The sequence below is a fragment of the Electrophorus electricus genome, chromosome 25 (genome assembly GCF_013358815.1).
Source record: "Electrophorus electricus isolate fEleEle1 chromosome 25, fEleEle1.pri, whole genome shotgun sequence".
NCBI lineage: Eukaryota > Metazoa > Chordata > Actinopteri > Gymnotiformes > Gymnotidae > Electrophorus > Electrophorus electricus.
In genome coordinates this window covers 5,491,014-5,503,271 of record NC_049559.1, presented here as the reverse complement: position 1 = coordinate 5,503,271, position 12,258 = coordinate 5,491,014, and the positions used below count along the sequence as shown (strand labels likewise).

At 40.5% G+C, this 12,258-nt stretch overlaps 1 protein-coding gene across 1 annotated transcript; it reads left to right on the top strand.

The window, feature by feature from the left end:
- The first annotated feature begins 231 nt into the window (after nt 1–231).
- Nucleotides 232–11,506, top strand: mxra5b (matrix-remodelling associated 5b). Its single transcript, XM_027025082.2, has 7 exons — nt 232–396; nt 710–925; nt 1,101–1,230; nt 1,902–2,292; nt 2,429–6,421; nt 6,876–7,776; nt 9,198–11,506. The coding sequence occupies exons 1-7, from the start codon at nt 389–391 to the stop codon at nt 11,104–11,106; spliced, it is 7,548 nt and encodes a 2,515-aa protein (XP_026880883.2). The 5' UTR covers nt 232–388; the 3' UTR covers nt 11,107–11,506.
- The last annotated feature ends 752 nt before the right edge of the window (nt 11,507–12,258 follow it).

The following is a 12,258-nucleotide window of genomic DNA, read 5'->3' as shown; positions in this document are numbered from 1 at the left end:
CGAATTCACATTTCCAACCTTGCACTGAGTGAAGATCCCTGCACTCTTAGGTTCTGAATACTGAGTGAGGAATCGGACGCATTTAGATGGACATATCGGACATATTTTAAATAATTCATTTAATTTCATTGAATTAAAGCCTTTATAGAGCTGTATTCGTTTTTTCACCAGCTCCATGAACAAAAAAATGAGGAATATCTATTGAATGGACGTTAATATGATCCTGTGGGATCCTGTCTTTGAATAAGCAATTGCAGGGAAATGAGAGACCGACACTGCTGTGGACGTCAGGATTAATTGGTGACAGACTCCGAAAGATATTTGTTCAGTACCTTACATTACGAAAGTTTTTCACAATTGACTATTACCAACCATCAAAAAGCTACCAATGGACATGTGAGTTTTACAGAAATATTTTTTGATAATCCAATGAGTTAAATAGTTAATGATTACGTTGCAGTTTCAACGTTCAGAATATTTCATTCATTCATTCATTCATTCATTATTTTAGGGATGTTAAGTTATTTAAAACTTTTAGATATAATTTTTTTTGTAGGCCTCTGATAAATAATACAAATGGAAATTGAAAGAAATGCCGTATTTTCTGTATTTTTCATTCGGATTGGCTTCTGTGTGTACACCCAGACAAAAGAAAGTAGGCAATTGGTAAAGTTTGATAGTAAAGTTTGGTTTGTGTGTTTTTTGACAGCATTAATATTAAACCATTGAAGACACAAATCAACATGCGCACCGTGGGCAGTTTTGCACTGACGGTGCTGATGTTGCTCGCGACTTTCTTCGACACCAGCGTCGCTTGTCCGCGCCCCTGCGCGTGTTACGTTCCCACTGAGGTGCACTGCACCTTTCGCTCCCTCGGCGCCGTGCCCGCTGCTATCCCGAAATCAATTCTGCGCGTTAATCTTGGGTAAGCAGCAACCTTTGACCAAAAGAGGAACTTTCTATTATAAAATTCTCAAACGGTGTCAGTTATGAACTGCACGTGCTTAGCTTTATATATATATATACATATAAGCATTATGAAAGCATGGCTTTGCAGTGCAAGTAGATAATCACTGATTAAGATGCTTTCCATCTTGCAGGTTTAACATCATCACTCGGATTACACAGCACTCCTTTGCCGGTTTAAGGAAACTGGAGCTTTTGATGATGCATGGGAATGATATCCATAAAATTCCCAATGGAATCTTTCAAGACCTGCTGTCCTTGCAGGTAAAGAGCCCATTTTCAGTCTTTAGAAGTCCTCATTCTAAAGAGAAAACAATCTAAGAAAGCAAGTAATTTCTACAAAAAATCCAGAGACTATATTTATACTATATTATATGTATTATATGTATATATATATATATGTATATGTATATGTATATGTATATGTATATATATATATATATATATATATATATATATATATATATATATATATATATGTATATGTGTATATATATATGTATATGTATATGTATATGTGTATATATATATATGTATATGTATATGTATATGTATAATATATTATATGCAGTAGTAGCTCTCCAACTCACTCTGGGGAGTCCATGTTTCTAACTCATCAGCTAATTTATTTGCTAAGTACTTCATGAGCTCATTTAGTTGGCTTCCAGCAAAGAAACAGACATTTGCAAAGGAAGAAGCACTGGGACTGGGCATCACTGCTATAGACTAAATAAACAATGAAAAAGCTCCAACACTGATATGAAATGGACAACCTCTGAATCATAAATGCAATTATCAAGATTATGTTACCACAGCAAAATCACTGTCATTATACATTAATACTTTTTAAATTAAGTGTTCTTTTGGTCTAGGGAGACTGTAGGTGGGAAACTCGCTGTGAAGTGAAAATGTGTGTGCTATGTCTCTTTCCTCAGGTGCTGAAAATGAGCTACAATAAGGTGAGAGTGATTACTGGTCATACCTTACTTGGCCTTAAGAGCTTGGTGAGACTACACCTGGACCACAATCGGATAGAGTTCATCCACCCAGATGCCTTCAGTGGGATGACATCACTTCGCCTGGTGCAGCTGGATGGGAATCACCTGCAGAAACTCCACCCTGCCACCTTCAGCACGTTCTCTCTGCTTCAGCACTTCCCAGTCTCCACTCTCAAACATCTCTATCTGTCGGACAATCTCCTGACGTCCCTGCCCGGGGATATGCTGAGGACCATGCCTCGACTGGAGAATCTCTTCTTGCATGGTAATCCCTGGACATGTGACTGCAGGCTGGACTGGGTCCCAGACTGGAGCACTCAGCATCCAGGTAAATCAAAGGGTCTTTGAAAAGGTCATTAAAGTTCGTTAAAAATCTTGATCTGTAAGATGTTTTGTTTCTGTTTCTGTTTGGATATTGTTCATGAACAGTAGTAGTAAATATTTTATTTTTGTTTCTTTTCTAGGGGTGATGAAATGTAAGAAGGACAAAGCATATGCCAAAGGTCAGCTATGTCCAATTTGTTCCTCGCCACAGCAGCTACAAGGGAAAGAATTCTCTCAACTGAAGCAGCCCCAGTGCCTGGGACCAGTAATCAGCTCTCCAGGGAGGGATGTGCCAGCAGAAGAGAACCTCAGTGAGCTGCTATCACTAGAGGAGTTCAAACTGCCTTTTGGAAATGTCACACTGAAACTTTCTGATGAGCATGGCAACAAAGTTGATTTGATCTGCCAAATCCTAAAACCAAGAGAGTCTAAAAAAATCACCTGGAATTACACTAAGTCTTTGCAAATTATAGCTAACATGACTTTGTATTTTGACCTTGAATGTCCAATGAAGCAAGGAAACTATGACAGTTTATGGAGACTTCTTGCCTACTATAGTGAGATACCTGTGCACCTCCAGAGGGAGCTAATGCTAAGCAAAGAGCCTGAACTGAGCTATAGATACCAGCAGGACATTGAGAGAGATGCATACTATTATACTGGAGTTCGAGCTAATGTTTTATCCCATCCATCATGGCTCATGCAGTCATTTCTGAGTATGCAGCTGAATAGGCGCTATTCCACATCCAAGTCTGTAAAGCTCATTCTCACAACCCAAATGTCATCTACCACAGACAGTGTGAAGGCAAAACAACAGAGGAGATCATGGGTTATCATTGAACACAACAACATGACCCAGACTACATTTAGCTCTGTTGTGGGTGGTATGATTGAGATGGACTGCAGTGCGCAAAGTTCTGGAGAGCCATCAATTTTGTGGATGCTGCCTGATGGCTCTAAGGTTAAAGCTCCTTTCAGCAGCCCAAGCAGTCGTCTGTCTTTGTCTGCTACTGGGAAACTTCTCATCAAAGCTGTTGAGCATTCAGACTCTGGTGTATATTACTGCGTCACTGAGATCCAAGGAAATGTGGATCTACTAGCTTTCCGTTTATCTGTTGTAGAGTCCTCCACTCCTCCCATAGGTGATGAGGTTGGAATTGCCGTATCCAAATTTGTAGGTGAGTCTATCTCGCTGCCTTGCCATTCAACTGCATCACCAGATGCAGTAGTAGACTGGATATTTCCAGATGGCAGTGTGATAAATGCCAAAGCAAACTCATCTAAAGGATTCGTCTTCTCTAATGGCACACTATTCATTGTTCGTGGTAAACCTAATGACAGTGGATATTACAAATGTGTGGCTTTGAATCAACATGGTGTGGATTTTCTGGCTACAAAGCTCAATATCATGAGAAGGCAAGAAATAGAGACTCTCAGACACTATCGCATGAAACCCCAGTCTGCAGCAGGGTTGTCTACAAAGGTCAAAACATTTTTGGACGACACTGAGGAGTCCTCGGGTGATGAGGCTGCCCAAGTAAGAGTGCCATCAAAAAGGCCTTTTATTAACCAAAGGAGGGGGCCACAGTCAAGGCCACATTCATTCAGGAACTCTCAGCGAAGGTTTCCAGACCTTAGAAGGCCTATAAGGAAAGGCCTATTCATAGGACAGCAAAGGAACAATGAACTTCAGAACAGAAGAAATAGTAAGACATCAAAAAACAAAATAGACCCTCAGAGATGGGCTTACATTTTGGCAAAAATTCGTGAAAAAAATGCCCAAAAAACCACACCACCTAACTTTTTCCAAAGAGTTCAGACTGTAAAGCCTAACATAAATAGTCAAGGATCCTCTGACAACACAGAAGGATCTTCTGATGACAGAAGTTTAACAAAGGAAGAATATCACAGAAATCTAGATCAAAGAACGTACAACACACATACAGTTACACATGCTGAAGGCCTGCTTAACTCATATCAAATAGCTACAGCCAATTTAAGTACTGAATTTGACAGAGTAACACTGAGACCAGACACTGCAAAGCTCACATCTGCATCCAATTATGTCATTGAGATGAATGCCCTGGAAGGAAACCATGTCAACATTTTAACTAGCAGCTCTTCAGACAAAGATCAAAGACATCAACAAATTGAAAATATCCCAATATCTACAGGGCCTGCTGCTGTGCCAGATTCAGAAGTAACAGCTAAACACAGCTTGTCATTGGATTCTGGATTACACTCACACTCCGCGGATGTCGATGAAACATATGTGTTGGGTAAATCTGCGTTTTCATCAGTATTGCTTTTTACCACTTCAACACCACCAGCCAAAGGTGCGCCGTCCTATTTTACCAAGCCAATGGCTCCATCAAGCATGGTGCCCCCAAATTCAAGAATCTCTGGGAACACCAGAAAGCGATTTAGAAGTAGGCAGCGAATAAACAGAATAAGGTTAAGACCATCCTCAGCCCTGCAAACTAGCAGCCCACGGTTTACAATATCCAAGGTTGCTGGAGCTCATCTGCCATCAGTCATTACAACAACTTCCTCATCACCTGCCCAAACCATGGGCATCGGTTCTCCTGCTAGAGATGTTACTACCCCTGAACACCAGAAACCCTTTACATATAGAATTAGAAATAATGAAATACATGTTTCTGTCCTTGATCAGAGAATCAATCTTCTTGCCAACAAAATGAAGGGGAGTGAATATTCCACCAACCAGAAAATTCAACCCACTGCAGAACTCTCAGAATACAGTTCAATTAACATTATCCCAACAGCAGTGTCTCTTACAAGCAGTGTCTCTTACAAGAGAGAAAATGAAGATGCACCCATTGAAGGCTGGAGAAATGAAAACACAGCTCTTAAACATATTGCTTTTCCACAAGTTGCTCCTACATCTGAGCCAGACCACAAAGCCATTACTCTGGTCACTAGCCAGGACAAGTTTGTAAACATACTTTCAGCAGTGAAACCATCTCAAAAGGCCATTGGTAAAGCTAAATCAAATGACACCAGCTCCACATCGAGCCCTGGTGTGCCTCTGCCAGATAGTCCTTACATACTTGAATCACACCCAGACAAAAGCCTCAGTGAAACCTATGACTCAAAAATACTCAGTTCTGCTGAAGGTGTTGCATCTGAAGTCAATAGTGTGGTTCCTCCAGTCAGTCCATTGCCTTCTTCTGCAATATTTCCATATGAAGACATTAAGTCACACAACTCACACCAGGGCACTAACATTAAGGAAGACCCACTATATCCTTATCTATTTATTCGTACAAGATACGCAACAGTAAAACACAGCTCAAGTTCAAATCACCACAAACTCACCACAAACTCACCGCAACCTCACCACAAATGCACCACAAACTCACCTCCACACACTCAGTATGAAAAAAATGCTATCACTTCCATCATTGCAAATCTGGATTTAGAGGTTGCTAAAGGGGAAGTCCTGCTGTCTGAACTTGGGAATACAGCCAGACCCACTGGCATCGCGCCAACACCGAGTGATTGTTCCCCTGCAGCCATTCCGCCAGCCATTAGAGTCAGGACTGCAGTCACAACACAACCTATTTCAACCACAACTGTAACAACTGCAGTGCCTACTTATATTACTACTGTCCTCCCTACCATTACCAACACAGATGCAAAGAGAACATCAGAACCCAGCAAGCCAATTACAGATAATAGGATTCCACTTTACTCAAGACATCCTTTGACAAACTACATTCCTGTTAGAAATAATGGAAGTATCTCTAATTATAGGTATCATTATCACCTCAGCCATATAAATCATAGTACACCATCAACTAACAATTTATCAGTGGGTTTCAGAACAGTCAGTCCCATCAAATCAACTATCTTGTCATCTAAATCCACTACTGAATCATCAACTACAATTTCCTCCCCTCCCACAACCTTTCAGACACATACCAACAGACACATACATTTGATGGTCTCACATGCACGGCCCCCACCTGTTCCTGTGCTGAAGTCAAGGCCAAGAATCACCACTGTTAATCCTAGCACAATCATGGTGGATGCTGGAACAGATGTGCGGTTTCCATGTGAGTCTGTGGGAGATCCCAAACCTTTTCTCACCTGGACCAAAGTCTCTACAGGTACAAACAGATCTTTAACAAATTTTGATGTATTTTGTTGCACTAACTGTTAATTATTTCTAATTGGATTACTAATTGCATTCTATATATTTAAGTTTTGAGTCTGTCTTTTATTTGTGATTTTTTTTAATTTGTTGTTTGATGAACTTGTTGCACACAAGCTGACATGGCAGTTCTGCCCCAGAGTAAAAAGACGAATGCATCATCAGTATGGAAAATATAAAGCAGGGGAACATGTGTGCATTCTATGTTTCTCATAGATGATGCAAGGAAGATTTATCTCAATTTATCCGACAGGACTGACTTAGGGCAATAATTTTTAGCTACAGATGTTACAATATTGTTACATATAATATGTCAAATAATCTTTGTTTTATGTGGCTGCATTATTATGCATACATATGCAGGTCTATATTTAATAACGTTGGTTTCCCATATTTTCCTGTATTTCCAGGAGCTGTTATGTCAGTGAATACCAGAATCCAGCGGTTTGAGGTACAGCCCAATGGAACCTTTGTGATACGTAGCGCTCAGCTCCAGGATCGCGGCCGCTACCTCTGCACCGTTCAGAATCCGTATGCTGTCGATAAGATGATGGTCACCCTGATGGTTCTGGCCCAGAAGCCCAGGATGTTGTTGCCAAAGCAACGTGATGTGACAGCATACCTAGAAGGCAGTGTTAATCTTGAGTGTCGTGCACGGGGCCTTCCCAGCCCTTACATCAGCTGGATGCTTCCAAGCCGGACTGTGGTGCACATGGTTAGCACTGGTGAGCAGAGGATCATGCTCTTAGGCAATGGCACACTACATATAAAGCAGACTAGTTATCCAGACAGGGGAGACTATAAGTGCATTGCCAGCAATGTGGCAGGTGCAGACTCTGCAGTGGTTCGGCTACATGTTGCCGCTCTTCCACCAGTGATCCAGCAGAAGAAGGAGGAGAACTACACCATCTCCGAAGGTCAGACTGTCCACATCCACTGCAGTGCGAAAGGAGCCCCCACTCCTTCAATCCGATGGGTCACCGCCAGTGGCATGCAAATACGCCCTTCCCAGTTCATTAACAGCAACCTATTTGTTTTCCCCAATGGGACACTCTACATTCGCAGTTCAGTAGAAAAGGACTCTGGGACCTACGAGTGTGTGGCCCTAAATGGTGTGGGTGCTATTAAGAGGAGCGTAAGTCTACTGGTGAAGAGGAATTCTACTACAGCCAAAATAACTTCCACCTCTCCCCAGAGAATGGATATCAGCTATGGTGGCAATCTGAGTCTGGACTGCAGAGCTTCAGGCATCCCTGAGCCCAGGATCATCTGGAGAACTCCTATGAAGAAATTAATTGATGCACATTACAGGTACATTGTCCTACAATCAGTTGAATCAAGATGTAGGATGATGTCTTATTCTAAACATCCATACAATTTGAGGTTGATAACTCAAGCACAAAAATAAAGAGAATTTGAAATGTTTATTTTAAATCAACAGTATGTAGTATTGCACCTAAATAATCTGAAATATTTGGATTTATGATACAATATTGTGTAATCTGGAAAATAATGCAATTAAATTATTTTTAGTGTTTTGTATCAAAGAATAGCCAGATTAACTATGGCAAAACTGGACTGCAGTTTAAGATTTAGATCTGGAGCATATAAATCTCACAGCTGCTGCAATAGCTACTGGTGTCTTTACACATTATGGTCTGTATACTATAAAAGTGGTTTATCCTTACAGGTTTTTCTGGCAGATGTTTTGTACTACTTTGACTTCTTAAAACTACATGTTGTCCACATAAATTATGAAATAAATATCCTCCAGTAGTAGAATTGAATGGGGGATTATGGTGCTGACCAGTACTGGCCACTAAAAATTATCACAGTGATTATTTTCTTGTTGTTCAAGTATACTGCTATCAGGATGTTTTCATGGAATCAGAGCAGAATTATTGTTATGTGATATTTCCTCTGGTCTGTACCCATCAGATCAAACTGGGGGAAAGGTGATTTTAGGTTTCTGTACTTTACAGTACTTAAAGTTTGTTATTTGAAGAAATTTGGGAGCATCTTCTTAAAATGAAAACAGTATAGTTTTGCAATACAGTTGAAGTTAGATTTGTGGGTTATTTTAGAGCAGTCCTTGTGTTAAAAATATGTGTTCACAGCACCTATCATAGCAGAAGAGAATTCACCAAGCAAAATTCAGTGAGCAGAAAGAACAGCAAAAATCTAGTCATCAGAGGTTCTAGATTGGAATTTAGATGTCAGTGCAACATCTGTTGTTGGTTTAAAAGTAAATGCCTCCACCTCTATTCCAGCCATCTGATTAAGGACTCATGTCCATATTCCTAATCCCTGGAGTTGGATAACTCTCAGGGGTGAATGGGTTCATCCAACTTTCACAGAAACAACACACATAGAATCCCTTTACATTTGGTTTCATATCAGTTCAATGGCAAAACTCATCAGTCTATATTTGCATATCTGCCAGTATGATTAGTATGCTGAAAGATGTATTTACATGCTATCATGTCACCTTTATTTTCTCTGGAGCATACTGCATATTTGCAGTTGTGCAGGTTAATTTATTAAATTATTATTATTATTACTCTGATTTATTTTCCAGAGTTAGTATCATTACTCTTCCTTCTGTGTGCTAAGCACAACGTTGTAGAGAATTATTAGGATATTTGGAACATTTTTTTGTGTGATGAACTTTAGATAAATTTGACTATAATTCATGCTGGCTCCTTTTTAACCTTTCATTTTTGTCTTTCCAGCTTTGATCCCAGAATGAAGGTTTTTGACAATGGAACTCTAACTATTAAATCAGTAACAGATCAGGACCAGGGAGGCTACCTCTGTGTGGCCAGAAATAAAATGGGGGATGATTATGTTCTCCTGAAAGTAAACGTCATGATGAAAGCAGCCAAGATTGAGGGGAAGCAGTTAAGCGACCACAAGGTGCAGTATGGAGGTGATCTTAAGGTGGACTGTGTTGCCTCAGGTCTTCCAAACCCTGAGATTCGTTGGAGCCTTCCAGATGGAAGCATGGTCAACAGTGTCATGCATTCATATAACAGTGGTGTACGACGAAGAAGGTACGTTGTCTTTGACAATGGAACTCTCTACTTTAATGATGTGGGTTTGAAGGAGGAGGGAAACTACACATGTTTTGCTGAAAACCAGATGGGTAAAGATGAGATGAAAATCCAAATTAAAGTATTAGCAGCAGCACCAACTATTCGTAACAACACATATGAAGAGGTTAGAGTAGCCCATGGTGAAACCGTATCACTTACCTGTAGTGCAAAAGGAGAGCCTTCCCCATCCATATCATGGCTTTCCCCAACTAATCGCATTGTACTGCCAGCATCAGACAAGTACCAACTCACTACTGATGGAACTTTGCTTATTCAGAAGGTTCAAAAATTTGACAGTGGGAACTACACTTGTACAGCCAGAAATAGAGCAGGAATGGACAGAAAGGTGGTTCACATAGAAGTTTTGGTTTCAGCCCCCATTATTAATGGACTACAAAGCCCGATCAGTATGACAAAACAGACTGCCAAGAAGGACCAACGGGTTCTTCTTCACTGCAATGCTGAAGGAACACCAGTTCCACAAGTCATGTGGGTACTGCCTGATAATGTTGTACTGCCAGCTCCATACTATGGTAGCAGGATTACTGTGCACCGTAACGGTACCCTGGACATACGCACTTGGCGCAAGAGTGACTCTGCTCAACTGCTCTGCATCGCTCAGAGTGCAGCTGGAGAGGCCCAGCTTCAGGTGCAGCTCAACATAGTGGAGCAACTGGAGAAACCACAGCTGAAAAGCTTGGCTACCGAATCCGTCCAGATTGCGGATGGTGTGTCAGTGACCCTTAACTGTTCTGTGGAGGGAAAACCTGCTCCTGAGATAACCTGGCTCCTGCCCAATGGCACAACCCTTCAGAGTGGGACTAGCATTTTACGTTTCCATCATAAACTTGATGGATCTTTGGTCATTAGAGAGCCTACAGCCTCAGAGGTAGGAATATATCGGTGCATGGGACGCAACAGTGCTGGTTATGTAGAAAGGACAGTCACACTGGAGTATGGCAAAGAGCCCCACATCAGTAACAAGTACAACACATTAATCAGCATCATCAATGGGGAAAACCTGCAGCTGAACTGTCAATCGAGTGGTAACCCATCACCCAACCTGACCTGGATTCTACCAAGTGGAGTTGTTCTGACCAGACCACAAAGAATGGGACAGTATGCCATTTTTGACAATGGCACGCTGAGTGTTCAGCAAGCCTCTGTCTATGACCGAGGAACATACCGCTGTGAGTCTGCCAACAAATATGGATTCTCCTCTCTGTCAGTTGCAGTTATTGTAATTGCATACCCACCACGCATTACCAGTGGACCAGCAGGGGTAACTTATGCCAGACCAGGCGTGGCCATCCAGTTGAACTGCATGGCCATTGCTATCCCTAAAGCTGAGGTGACGTGGGAGATGCCTGATAAAACCCAACTCAAGGCTGGGTCTCAGCCTCGTCTCTATGGTAACAGGTACCTCCACCCGCAAGGCTTTCTAATTATTCAAAACCCATCCAGCAGGGACAGTGGTTTTTATAAGTGCACTGCCAGAAACCTAGTTGGTAGTGATACCAAATCAACATATGTACATGTGTTTTGATTGAAAATAATGAGGTAAGTACATGCCCAAAGAACTGCCATAGTCAGAATACTGTTCATAAAAAAGATTTATTTTATAGATACAGAATTTGTTGATGTATTATTTTCTACTGGTATTCTTGTAAATAATGTATTAAAGCTAATTATGCTGAACATCTAGCAACTTTGGAAAGAAATGGCCTACTCTAACCACTGAAACATCTCAGCCCACCACAAATAGATAACAAGGCAGATGTATAAGATATAGGATTTGTAGAGACATGTACCCTAGGCACAATAAGTGATATTGTGTTCCAACATTAAACCCAAATCCTTTAATTTAAGGGTGGCACAAGTTTGGTACATTCTATATATGGTTTTTGACCTATATAAAATGTCAAAATGCCACATGCAAACGCATTATCAGGGAACAAATATATATATATATATATATATATATATATATATATATATATATATATATATATATATATATATATAATAAGTGAGCAGAATCCACTGTGTGATATTCATTACTATATTTGTTTGCATGCATTAGATTCTAAATGTTCCTCTTTTTATAGTAACTTCTTTTCCTCAGAGACTGATTTGATACACTTCTGAAATATTTTTCAACAAGCCTACTAATGGACATTTATCAGAAGTCAGATAATTGTTTGTGCCTGTCACAGCTCCCTCCTCCTTTATGCCTCCCTGTGTGTGTGTGTGTGTGTGTGTGTGTGTGTGTGTGTGTGTGTGTGTTCATACGCATGGCCACACCCCTCCTGTGTATCACACCTGTTCCTTGTTTTACGTTATTACCGTGTATATGTAAAATCCTCCTCTTTAGTTGGTCTTTGTCAGGGTTTGACCCATGTATGCTGTGCTTCAGTTAACCATAGTCACCTGCTTTGTTTCATGTTGCTCACATCCCGTTTTTATCTTTTGTCTCGTGTGTTAATAAACTTTTATCACGTCCCAGCTCAACTCGGTATCCTGCCTCTCCTCCCGTTACTGTGCCATTATATATTTACTTACTGCCTTCTTTGTAAATTATTTGTCTTTAAAAGACTAATTAATGTAAGCTGTTGAATATCTTGTTTGTAAGAAATACATGGTTGTACTTCTATATTTCCAATAAATATCACAAATATTAAGTCTATGAATTCATTCG